The sequence below is a fragment of the Bufo gargarizans genome, unplaced genomic scaffold (assembly GCF_014858855.1).
Source record: "Bufo gargarizans isolate SCDJY-AF-19 unplaced genomic scaffold, ASM1485885v1 original_scaffold_1465_pilon, whole genome shotgun sequence".
Classification (NCBI taxonomy): Eukaryota; Metazoa; Chordata; class Amphibia; order Anura; family Bufonidae; genus Bufo; species Bufo gargarizans.
Window position 1 is genome coordinate 106,575 of NW_025334371.1, and position 12,754 is coordinate 119,328.

At 43.5% G+C, this 12,754-nt stretch overlaps 1 protein-coding gene across 1 annotated transcript; it reads right to left on the bottom strand.

Moving 5' to 3' along the window:
• Window positions 1–1,325: 1,325 nt before the first annotated feature.
• Window positions 1,326–3,036, bottom strand: LOC122923314 (serine/threonine-protein kinase SBK1-like). The gene is made up of 3 exons (XM_044274097.1): window positions 2,874–3,036; window positions 2,238–2,440; window positions 1,326–2,132 (listed from the first exon to the last, which is right to left on the bottom strand). The coding sequence occupies exons 1-3, from the start codon at window positions 3,034–3,036 to the stop codon at window positions 1,326–1,328; spliced, it is 1,173 nt and encodes a 390-aa protein (XP_044130032.1).
• Between the last annotated feature and the right edge of the window lie 9,718 nt (window positions 3,037–12,754).

The window sequence follows — 12,754 nt, forward strand, 5'->3', positions numbered from 1 at the left end:
CCTCGTCATCCACCACAACAAATGACATTACAGGGCTGTCAGTTCCTGGAGAGAATTAGTAGAAATAATCAGTCGGCTCTCTGGAAGAAGGTGGTGCTGCTCTTATCCTGGGTCGCCGGCCCATACATCCAAGTAGAAGAAGTGGATCAGCACTCGCCCTATGATGCTAATAAATCTTCACTTTATTGCCATAAACTTAAAAAGGCAAATGTGATGCGTTTCGGCTAAACAGCATTTTTCAATCAAGCATCAAGATACTTGTTTGAAGAAGGCTGCTTAGCCGAAACGCGTCACATTTGCCTTTTTCAGTTTATGGCAATAAAGTGAAGATTTATTAGCATCATAGGGCGAGTGCTGATCCACTTCTTCTACTTGGTTTCTGGAGAGAGTCTTGGTGATGGAAGTGAAAATTGCCAGAGTATAATCTATGTCTCATAGCTGAGTTTTAAAAAACTTTGGAGTAATTTGTTTGGCCACAGCAATAGACAGACACTGGACATTGGCGGCGGACATCAGAATAATGGAAGTTCTATGTGCGAGTCTCCAGTCTCTGTAATAAAATGTGACCAACCCCTTTTCAGGTGAACTGCCATACCACACTTAATTATGTGATTGGTTAGTATTATGTTTAAATACTAGTCTCACACCCTGACGCTCCAACTCCCCAGAACGCTCAGGTGTGGTGAGTCCTTGTGGAGGCAGCATCCAGCATATATTTGGGATCGGTGACGTTGCGGTTTGTACTCGTAGCCGTCCATGGTGCACTATGTGCTTCCACCTATCTAATTGCAATAGCATGCTGCATTTGATGTAGGAGTTTTAGGCCCTGTGAGCTGTGATCCTGCTTTGTATTTGTCCACCAGGTGTCCCCTTGGTCAGATTGTTCTGTGTGGATCTGCTTTTAGTTTTTAATATTTAGATTTAGACATATTCAGCAGACACATACTCTAGATCACGTCAATTTTTATTACAAAAGTAGCTCATTAATAACATCACTAAGGAAATTATTATACCAACCCCCGATGCTACAAAACATCACTAACAGAATCCATGCTCAAGCTCAACCCTCATCTTAATAACCTAGGGGGACAAAATGGAGGAAGCTAACCATGCATGAGTCTGTAGATTTGCGCACATACACCCATATGGAGAAGGTGGTGCTCTTCCTCAGCTTCCAAAGGAGATTTAGAAAATTGTCACCCGATGAAAAGGCTACTGCTGGCCATAATACCAAACACACTATAGCAGAATCACAGCCGACCTTCCAGTCTTCAGTTCACTGACCTAAACCTGCATACAAATACCTGGGGCTAGGATATTTTCATTTATCCAATTTCCACCTCTGCCCCAACATGGACTGATATCTCATCATCTATATGTATTGGTGGATTGAGGACATTATCCTTCAAATCCTTTGGAAGTTCTTCTCTCTCAGACTCAAAGCTGTCAGAGGTCAAATAACAGGACATGGCACTTAGAAGAGAAGTGGTGGACACACTGCTGACGGAGGCGTCTGTTGCAATCCTGGCAGATTCCTCAGACAAATTCACTTTGGAAGTATCTGCATGGCCCAAGGTTCCTTCTGTTGACTCTGAGATTTGTTCTTTCCAGTATTCACCCAAGAACATCAAGACTCCAGTTGATTTGTCCCTCTTTTTACAGTCTATGGCTAAAAGACCATGGAACATCTTCACTACTCCAGGTGAAAGTCTTCTCCATGGTGCTGGTAGCTCAAGACTTTCAAAATTATTTTGCCATTCAACAAAACAATTATAGTCTTTGTCTGTGGAAACTGCTGACTGCCATGGAAAGTCACCCGTGAGCAAGCAGTAGAGAACAATACCAAAGGACCACACGTCCAGTGTGGAGTCTACAAGCAAAGTGTCCTGGTTGATGAGTTGGCTCATCTCCGGGGCCATATATGAGATGCTGCCAGACCTGACTTTAGTTACTGTTCCTTTTAACCGTGAAAGACCAAAGTCAGTTAGTTTAACACAGTGGCAGTCCTTATCAAACACCAGGATGTTTTCAGGTTTGATATCTAGATGCACCAGGCCTTTCCTGTCTATGAAGTCCAGGGCACTGGAGATCTGCACCGCACATCTCTTTACGATGTCTTCTGGAAGTCCATCCTGAAATGAGGAAGCAAACAAAGTCAAGACAACAGAAGTTTTATTACAACAAAGAATGAATGTAGGGAATGTACTCCTCAAGGTATGTCAGGGACATCTACTTACATTGGGTGGAATAAGAGAGAAGAGATCACCAGCCACCGCCAGCTCCTGGGAAAAGGCAAAGGAGTCTGCAGTCTTGAAGGCAATGCCATATGTTTCAATAATGTTGGGATGGGATGAGAGGAAGAAAGACATGCTGAACTCCTTGAGGAAGCATAATTTAGATGTTTTCTTCTTGTCCATGACCTTTAAGGCCATTTTTTGATCTGTTTATGATAAGAACATTGTTAATTGTACATTCATCTTATATAAATATAAATGGAATTAATGGTACTGTATTTGGTAAAATCCTTAGTAGACTCCTGTCTCTTACCCATCCGTTCCCCTCCTAAGACTCTGTTATATAATGAAGCAAATTGATCTTGTCACCTGCACAATTTACATACTTTTGGCCCCAGTTGCACCATATTTCCTTCATGCATACATCCCGGTAAATTCATTCACTTTCTCTAAAATGTCCTAAACTCCATGATTTAGTTATAATTATGTCATGATCATAAAGGAGCTGTTCAGCGGGCCAAAATGGGCTAAGGTGGGTCACTGCTGCAGCCTCTGGCACATTAATATAAGTTTAACATTCTGGACAACCCCTTTAAAACTATTCCATAGCTATAGTGATGGATAATTATTCACACTGACCAGTTTTCTTGTCTTTTACCATGAGCACAGAACCATAGCCACCCTTTCCAAGCTCCTGTATGACATGGAAGATCTCCTGGAGATCTATCTTCTGTAGGCTCTTGGAAGCAATTGAGACAAGTCCTTCCAGGATAAGCTTCACTTCTTGTGTACTGGAGGCCATTGTGTCCTGAGAGACAATAGAATTTTTTTATGAACATCATGATACTTTTGACAATATCTATAGTGTGTGTGAATATATCTTAATATAATGTAAACAACAAATACAATAAATTGCTTCATTGTAAAAAATATTTTAATAATTACTTTGGAGAAAACAATGTTGAGTTGGGATCAGTTGAAAATTCTTCAAAAATACTGAAGTCTTGTAGAGGTAGAAGTCGTTTATGGAAGCCAAGGAAGTCACTGACCACAGAAGGTAGGCTCCAGTTTATATGATGGGGGGTAAGTTAAAACAGAGGGTCATTGAGCTCCCTGATTGGCTGGGAGTCAATATGCAAGTTTTGTGTACATGACATCATCAGGCACTGAGTGGATTTGCATTTCAATGGCGTTACTACAGACTGAAGTAAAAGGAGGCATAAAGTCTATAGACTTCATTCTAGGCGTAGCCCATTCTGGACAAACCCTTCATTATCAGACATTCAAATTAAAACATCACTTCATTCAATCGCTGCTGGAAGCCAAACTAAGTGCACCCTCTCCCCCACCCCAGGTAAGTGTCAGTCCACCGACGCCCTAAATCTACATGACATGTTGTAAGGGCTGCTGAAGCTCACTGCTCACAAATACTGGCGGATTACAGGGTTACTTTATTAATATAACACGTGTCAAAAGACACAATGAAAGCAGAGCAAGGAGAACAATGTACACAGGTTCAGGCTACATATAAAAACAGGAACCAGACAATAAAAAATCTATAAAACTATTTTTACACTCAATAATAGCATAAATAAACATAAATAGGATAAATGTAAAAAAAAAACAAATAACACAATAAAAAGAAGAAAATATATATATGAGGCAAACACATGTCTTGAAAAATAAGTCAATGTCCCAGATATCCAGATATATAATATTTTACTGCCTCCGTTGTTCGATGGTCTCATTGAGCCCCTCCAGCATTAGAGTCTGTAGCCAGAAGGTCCAATAGGCCTCTCTATTGAGGAGCCTGGAGAAGCGGATCCTCGTGGCCTCAGAAATCTGTTCCAGGATTATTAGTCTCAATGAGGTGGAATCTTTATTGTGGACACTGGAGACCCTGGGAGTCGTTCTGCCGGCCTTGAGTCCACTTTCCTTGGATGGTCCATGTGCTTCTCAGATTTGTGCCTCCAATTGCACAACTTTCTGGTGGGCCTCATCACCTACCTGCCGCTCTAGGTCTCTAGTGCATGAATGCTTCACCATGGAGCGCTGCATTTTTAAAGTGTATTTCACTAAGGGCTCATGGACACAAACGTATTTTCTTTCCGGTTTTTTTTTTGCCAGAAGTCACTCCGTGTGCATTTAGTTTCCGCCAACAAATAGAACATGTCCTATTATTGTCCACATTACGGACAAGGATAGGACTGTTCTATTAGGAGCCAGCTGTTCCGTTCTGCAAAAATATGGAAGGCACACGGACGTCAACAGTATTTTTTGTGGATCTGTTTCTGCGGACTGCAAAATACATATGGTCGTGTGCATGAGACCGAACTGAGATGTGGGCTCCTCTCTATTTCTAGGCTTGGGTTAAGAAATATCCAACGGGAGGGGGGAAGAAGCTGCATCCAAGTACTGGTTACTATGGGGCCCCTCTGTCACATTACAAGACCCCAGTAATATATATTTTTGGTAGGTCGGGGGCTCTGTTAACGATTTTACACTGGGGACCAAGAGCCTCATGCTTTACCCCTGAACATCAGTCTCAGTGCCATCATCATCAGAAGGTCAATATATTCCCATACCCGAATATTCTTGTTTGACATGCTGGTTATGCGGCAAACATAAGTTATGTACCCTGTTAAATGGAATATAAATTATTAATATTTTGGGATAATATCAATAATTAATATTCATAAATGGCCGTGAGTCGTCTATTGCTGGCTCCGCCTATTTGTACTATAAATACTAACTACCTGGTTGCTATACCGTTCTGTGAACTACGTGCGATGGATTATTACGGCGGCGACCAAAAGAACTATAATCTGTATTTGAACAATAATAAAGTATTTATTCAAACAATACAAGTCTACAATCTATTACTACTACATCTATATATATATCAAAGGTTGTATAAATATATATATATACACATAGACACACACCGCAATACATAAGCAACACTACAAAACCTAACTCCACTGACACAACACACTGTATAACTACAATTCCACCCCAAAATCTATCTAAATAGCACGTCAATAGCAGCACCTTCCCTCCTGACGCCAGACTGTCCCTACGGGGTATCAAGGGGTTAGATACAATCAGGGGTTAACAGGGAGTGGCACTGCAAGAGTTAATACGATGCAGGGGTTAATGAATGCAGGGGAATTTAGGGATTGGTGGAAGTGTTAATGTAAAGGTTAATATTGTAATTCAGGGGTATACAGGGTATTCAGGGGAATAGGGATTAATGGGCATTGAATACAGGGATGATTCAGGGTACAGCAGGGGTTAATTCGTTGGTGGTATAGGGTTTCCAGGGCTTAATTCCCGCTTGTAGATGCTCGTCTTGCTGAGGATGGTTCTCGCTTGGGGCTGCTTGGCTCAACTGATGAGCACAGCGCTGGCGGACTATTTAAACCCGGTGGCACTCACTCCCGAGCAGCCGCGCTGCAGGCAAGTCCACGTGGGCTGGCATGGTGATATGACGTCACCACAACATCCCGCCCGTCCTGTTGCGCGCTTCCAGGCGGAGGATCGTTTTGAACCTCCCACTTGTGAAGTGCCCGCACATCTCCGGCGCCGTTATTTCAGCAGCTGAGGTCTGCTGCATTCAAGGGCATGGGAGCCCTTTGTTCCCATGCACTGGCGTACCAAGGGGGGGGTGGGCCGCCCCGGGTGCCACTCACAAGGGGGGTGCCATGACGGAGTCACCCCGGCTCCATCCACTGCTGCACCGTGACCGCGACGTGACTCCGCCAGGCGCCGGCTTCGGTGGAAGGATTATTGCGGCGGCGCGCAACATGACGTGACGTCACGACGCTGACGCCGCGCCGCCTTCACGGATCAGAAGCGGAAGGATCCATTATACCAGCGGTCGGACGGGCATCATCAAAATAAATGTGAGTAAATAATTGTGTAATTAAGGGGTGTGTGTGTGTGTGCGTAATTAAGTGGGGGTTTGTAATTAAGGGGGGGTGTAATTAAGGGATGTGTGTGTGTAATTAAGGGAGGGGTAAGTCGTAAGTAAGGTGGGGAGGGAGGAGGTGTAATTAAGGGGAGAAGAGAGGGGGTGTAATTAAGGGGGGGTGTAAATTGTAATTAAGGGAGGAGGTGTAATTAAGGGGAGAAGAGAGGGGGTGTAATTAAGGGTGTGTGTGTGTAATTAAGGGGGGGTGTACCGTGTAATTAAGGTGGGGAGGGAGGGGGTGTAATTAAGGGGGGGTGTTATTAAGGGAGGGGGTGTGATTAAGGTGGGGAGGGAGGGGGTGTAATTAAGGGGAGAAGAGAGGGTGTAATTAAGGGGGGGTGCAGGATTTGTTCATTTTATTGATGGGGATTTGGATTTTTTTTCTTTTTGGTGCAGATGGAAAGTGATTTTTTTTAAGGGGGTGCAGGTTTTTATTTTATTAAGGAAGGGTTAAGGGGTCTGACTCTATTAAGGGGTGGTTAATGGGTTTTATTAAGGGGGGGTTAATGGGTTTATTTCGTTAAGGGGGTGTGCAGGTGTTTTTAATTATTAATGTACTATACTGCTGTACTCGAGTCGGGGGACAAATATTATTGAAAACATTGAAAAAAGTTTGTGCATGTTTTCTTAACTTTCTTGGGGGGGTGCCAAACAAAGGGTTCGCCCCGGGTGCCAAATGCTCTAGGTACGCCCCTGTTCCCATGTCTTTATAATGCAAAACATCTCAGGCCCTGCCGGAGATGTTATCAAAGGGCAGGGAATCTCCCTCCTGCAGGAGGATTCCTCAGCTGGGGGGGCACCCGTGCTTGGGGGAATGCATGGACCGCATTTAAGAGATATATATATATATATGTGTTTGTATGTATGTGTATATATATATATATATATGCATACACACTAGATGCAAGCAATATCAATATATATATATATATCTCCATATACTGGGCCCAGATACACTACAGGAAACATATGGACAAATACTGGGCCCATAGAAATACAGGTCCTTCTCAAAAAATTAGCATATTGTGATAAAGTTCATTATTTTCTGTAATGTGCTGATAAACATTAGACTTTCATATATTTTAGATTCATTACACGAACGATCACCGCTGGCAGGCTGGAGATCCACTCGCTTACCTTCCGTTCCTGTGAGCGCGCGCGCCTGTGTGCGCGCGTTCATAGGAAATCTCGGCTATCACAAGATGACGCACAGATGCGTCCAGGAGGAGTAAATCAACCACCTTCCGGACGCATCCGTGGTTAAAGGGAGGTGGTTAAATATATATGTATATATGTCTCCATTATAATATACATACAGTATATACATATATATTGGCCCCTTGAATGGCCAGTAGGGATATATGTTATGCATATCCCCTGTACAGGTCCTTCTCTAAAAATGAGCATATTGTGATAAAGTTCATTATTTTCTGTAATGTGCTGATAAACATTAGACTTTCATATATTTTAGATTCGTTACACACAACTGAAGTAGTTCAAGCCTTTTATTGTTTTAATATTGATGATTTTGGCCACAGCTCATGAAAACCCAAATTCCTATCTCAAAAAATTTGCATATCATGAAAAGGTTCTCTAAACGAGGTATTAACCTAATCATCTGAATCAACTAATTACCTCTAAACACCTGCAAAAGATTCCTGAGGCTTTTACAAACTCCCAGCCTGGTTCATTACTCAAACCGCAATCATGGGTAAGACTGCCGACCTGACTGCTGTCCAGAAGGCCATCATTGACACCCTCAAGCAAGAGGGTAAGACACAGAAAGACATGTCTGAAGGAATAGGCTGTTCCCAGAGCGCTGTATCAAGGCACCTCAGTGGGAAGTCTGTGGGAAGGAAAAAGTGTGGCAGAAAAAGCTGCACAACGAGAAGAGGTGACCGGACCCTGAGGAAGATTGTGGAGAAGGACCGATTCCAGACCTTGGGGGACCTGCGGAAGCAGTGGACTGAGTCTGGAGTAGAAACATCCAGAGCTACAGGTGCCGCATTCCCCAGGTCAAGCCACTTTTGAACCAGAAACAGCGGCAGAAGCGCCTGACCTGGGCTACAGAGAAGCAGCACTGGACTGTTGCATGTCATTCGGAAATCAAGGTGCCAGAGTCTGGAGGAAGACTGGGGAGAGGGAAATGCCAAAATGCCTGAAGTCCAGTGTCAAGTCCCCACAGTCAGTGATGGTCTGGGGGGCCATGTCAGCTGCTGGTGTTGGTCCACTGTGTTTTATCAAGGGTCAATGCAGCCGCTATCAGGAGATTGTGGAGCACTTCATGCTTCCATCTGCTGAAAAGCTTTATGGAGATAAAGATGTCATTTTTCAGCACGACCTGGCACCTGCTCACAGCGCCAAAACCACTGGTAACTGGTTTACTGACCATGGTATTACTGGGCTCAATTGGCCTGCCAACTCTCCTGACCTGAACCCCATAGAGAATCTGTGGGATATTGGGAAGAGAAAGTTGAGAGACGCAAGACCCAACACTCTGGATGAGCTTAAGGCCGCTATCGAAGCCTCCTGGGCCTCCATAACACCTCAGCAGTGCCACAGGCTGATTGCCTCCATGCCACGCCGCATTGAAGCATCCTGGGCCTCCATAACACCTCAGCAGTGCCACAGGCTGATTGCCTCCATGCCACGCCGCATTGAAGCATCCTGAGCCTCCATAACACCTCAGCAGGGCCACAGGCTGATTGCCTCCATGCCACGCCGCATTGAAGCATCCTGGGCCTCCATAACACCTCAGCAGTGCCACAGGCTGATTGCCTCCATGCCACGCCTCATTGCAGCATCCTGGGCCTCCATAACACCTCTGCAGTGCCACAGGCTGATTGCCTCCATGCCACGCCGCATTGAAGCCTCCAGGGCCTCCATAACACCTCAGCAGTGCCACAGGCTGATTGCCTCCATGCCACGCCGCATTGCAGCATCCTGGGCCTCCATAACACCTCAGCAGTGCCACAGGCTGATTGTCTCCATGCCACGCCGCATTGAAGCCTCCTGGGCCTCCATAACTCCTCAGCAGTGCCACAGGCTGATTGCCTCCATGCCACGCCGCATTGAAGCCTCCTGGGCCTCCATAACACCTCAGCAGTGCCACAGGCTGATTGCCTCCATGCCACGCCGCATTGAAGCATCCTGGGCCTCCATAACACCTCAGCAGTGCCACAGGCTGATTGCCTCCATGCCACGCCGCATTGAAGCAGTCATTTCTGCAAAAGGATTCCCGACCAAGTATTGAGTGCAGAACTGAACATAATTATTTGAAGGTTGACTTTTTTTGTATTAAAAACACTTTTCTTTTATTGGTCGGATGAAATATGCTAATTTTTTTAGATAGGAATTTTGGGTTTTCATGAGCTGTGGCCAAAATCATCAATATTACAACAATAAAAGGCTTGAACTACTTCAGTTGTGTGTAATGAATCTAAAATATATGAAAGTCTAATGTTTATCAGTAATTACAGAAAATAATGAACTTTATCACAATATGCTAATTTTTAGAGAAGGACCTGTACAGGGGATATGCATAACATATATCCCTACTGGCCATTCAAGGGGCCAATATATATGTATATACTGTATGTATATTATAATGGAGACATATATACATATATATTTAACCACCTCCCTTTAACCACGGATGCGTCCGGAAGGTGGTTGATTTACTCCTCCTGGACGCATCTGTGCGTCATCTCGTGATAGCCGAGATTTCCTATGAACGCGCGCTCAAAGGAACGAAGGTAAGCGAGTGGATCTCCAGCCTGCCAGCGGTGATCGTTCGCTGGCAGGCTGGAGATGTGATTTTTTTTTAACCCCTAACAGGTATATTAGACGCTGTTTTGATAACAGCATCTAATATACCTGCTACCTGGTCCTCTGGTGTCCCTTTTGTTTGGATCGACCACCAGAGGACTCAGGCAGCTCAGTAAAGTACCACAAAGCACTACACTACACTACACTACACCCCCCCTGTCACTTATTAACCCCTTATGAACCCCTGATCACCCCACATAGACTCCCTGATCACCCCCCTGTCATTGATCACCCCCCCTGTCAGGCTCCATTCAGAGGTCCGTATGATTTTTACGGATCCACGGATACATGGATCGGATCCGCAAAACGCATACGGACATCTGAATGGAGCCTTACAGGGGGGTGATCAATGACAGGGAAGTGATCAGGGAGTCTATATGGGTGATCACCCCCCTGTCATTGATCACCCCCCTGTCATTGATCACCCCCCTGTAAGGCTCCATTCAGACATTTTTGGCCCAAGTTAGTGGAAATTGTTTTTTTTTTTTTTTCTTACAAAGTCTCATATTCCACTAACTTGTGTCAAAAAATAAAACCTCACATGAACTCACCATACCCCTCACGGAATCCAAATGCGTAACATTTTTTAGACATTTATATTCCAGACTTCTTCTCACGCTTTAGGGCCCCTAAAATGCCAGGGCAGTATAAATACCATTTCGGAAAGAAGACACCCCAAGGTATTCCGTGAGGGGCATATTGAGTCCATGAAAGATTGAAATTTTTGTCCCAAGTTAGCGGAAAGGGAGCCTGAGAAAAAACAAAAAAAATAAAAAACTATTTCCGCTAACTTGTGCCCCAAAAAAAAAAATTCGATGAACTCGCCATGCCCCTCATTGAATACCTTGGGGTGTCTTTCCAAAATGTGGTCACATGTGGGGTATTTATACTGCCCTGGCTTTTTAGGGGCCCTAAAGCGTGAGAAGAAGTCTGGGATTCAAATGTCTAAAAATGCCCTCCTAAAAAGGAATGTGCCCCTTTGCGCATCTAGGCTGCAAAAAAGTGTCACACATCTGGTATCGCCGTACTCAGGAGAAGTTGGGGAATGTGTTTTGGGGTGTCATTTTACATATACCCATGCTGGGTGAGATAAATATCTTGGTCAAATGCCAACTTTGTATAAAAAAAATGGGAAATGTTGTCTTTTGCCAAGATATTTCTCTCACCCAGCATGGGTATATGTAAAATGACACCCCAGAACACATTCCCCAACTTCTCCTGAGTACGGCGATACCACATGTGTGACACTTTTTTGCAGCCTAGGTGGGCAAAGGGGCCCACATTCCAAAGTGCACCTTTCGGATTTCACCGGTCATTTTTTACAGATTTTGATTGCAAACTTCTTCTCACGCATCTGGGCCCCTAGAATGCCAGGGCAGTATAACTACCCCACAAGTGACCCCATTTTGGAAAGAAGACACCAAGGTATTTTGTGATGGGGCATAGTGAGTTCATGGAAGTTTTTATTTTTTGTCACAAGCTAGTGGAATGAGACTTTGTAAGAAAAAAAACAAAAAAAACATAATTTTCTGCTAACTTGTGACAAAAAATAAAAAGTTCTATGAACTCACTATGCCCATCAGTGAATACCTTAGGGTGTCTACTTTCCGAAATGGGGTCATTTGTGGGGTGTTTGTACTGTCTGGCCATTGTAGAACCTCAGGAAACATGACAGGTGCTCAGAAAGTCAGAGCTGCTTCAAAAAGCGGAAATTCACATTTTTTTGTACCATAGTTTGTAAACGCTCTAACTTTTACCCAAACCATTTTTTTTTGACCCAAACATTTTTTTTATCAAAGACATGTAGAACAATAAATTTAGCGAAAAATTTATATACGGATGTCATTTTTTTTGCAAAATTTTACAACTGAAAGTGAAAAATTATTTTTTTTTGCAAAAAAAAGCGTTAAATTTCAATTAATAACAAAAAAAGTAAAAATGTCAGCAGCAATTAAATACCACCAAATGGAAGCTCTATTAGTGAGAAGAAAAGGAGGTAAAATTCATTTGGGTGGTAAGTTGCATGACCGAGCGATAAACGGTGAAAGTAGTGTAGTGCAGAAGTGTAAAAAGTGGCCTGGTCATTAAGGGGGTTTCAGCTAGCGGGGTTGAAGTGGTTAAATCTCCCCATTCCCTCTACAATTTCCCTGTTGTCGAGTACACGACAATAAAGTTTGAGGGAAGAGTTGGGATGTATTTGCCTCCTCAATCCCACTCACTGTTGATAACTAGTGATGAGCTGCAGGGGCTATATTGAAATTTGCGATACTTCACAATTTTTTTTTTGAATATTCGTCATATATTCGCGAATTTCGAGAATTAGAGATTATTTTATTGAATGCAAAAAATCGGCAATGTAGAAATCGCATAATGCGAATTTGTAACGCGTAATACAGGCGTGGGTCACTTTGGCTAAATTTTTCACGATGCTAGAAGTTTCATGTGTTTCTCCTGAGACTGGACAAAATGGTTGGCACGGCAGAACATTGCAATAGCTTTATATGCAGATAGTCAAGTGCTCCAATATATTCGTCATTGCGTTAATCGCCGGTAATTAGTATATTTTTTCGCACTACGTGCAACTTCACATTTTAGCAGGTCTGACTACAGATTACTGATTGGTGCACTAAGTTGTGTTGTGAACTTGACATTGTTCCTTCTCATTGGCCCACAAGCAAGAAGCAGAGAGGAATCATGTGTTCAGATAGAACAAAATGCT

Excerpts from the sequence above, each read along its gene's own strand:
- LOC122923314 (XM_044274097.1), bottom strand. The coding sequence starts at position 3,036 with ATGGCCTCCAGTACACAAGAAGTGAAGCTTATCCTGGAAGGACTTGTC. Across the intron at positions 2,441-2,873 it reads GGTAAAAGACAAGAAAACTG|ATCAAAAAATGGCCTTAAAG; the intron begins GTCAGTGTGAAT and ends TATCATAAACAG. Across the intron at positions 2,133-2,237 it reads TCTCTCTTATTCCACCCAAT|GATGGACTTCCAGAAGACAT; the intron begins GTAAGTAGATGT and ends TCCTCATTTCAG.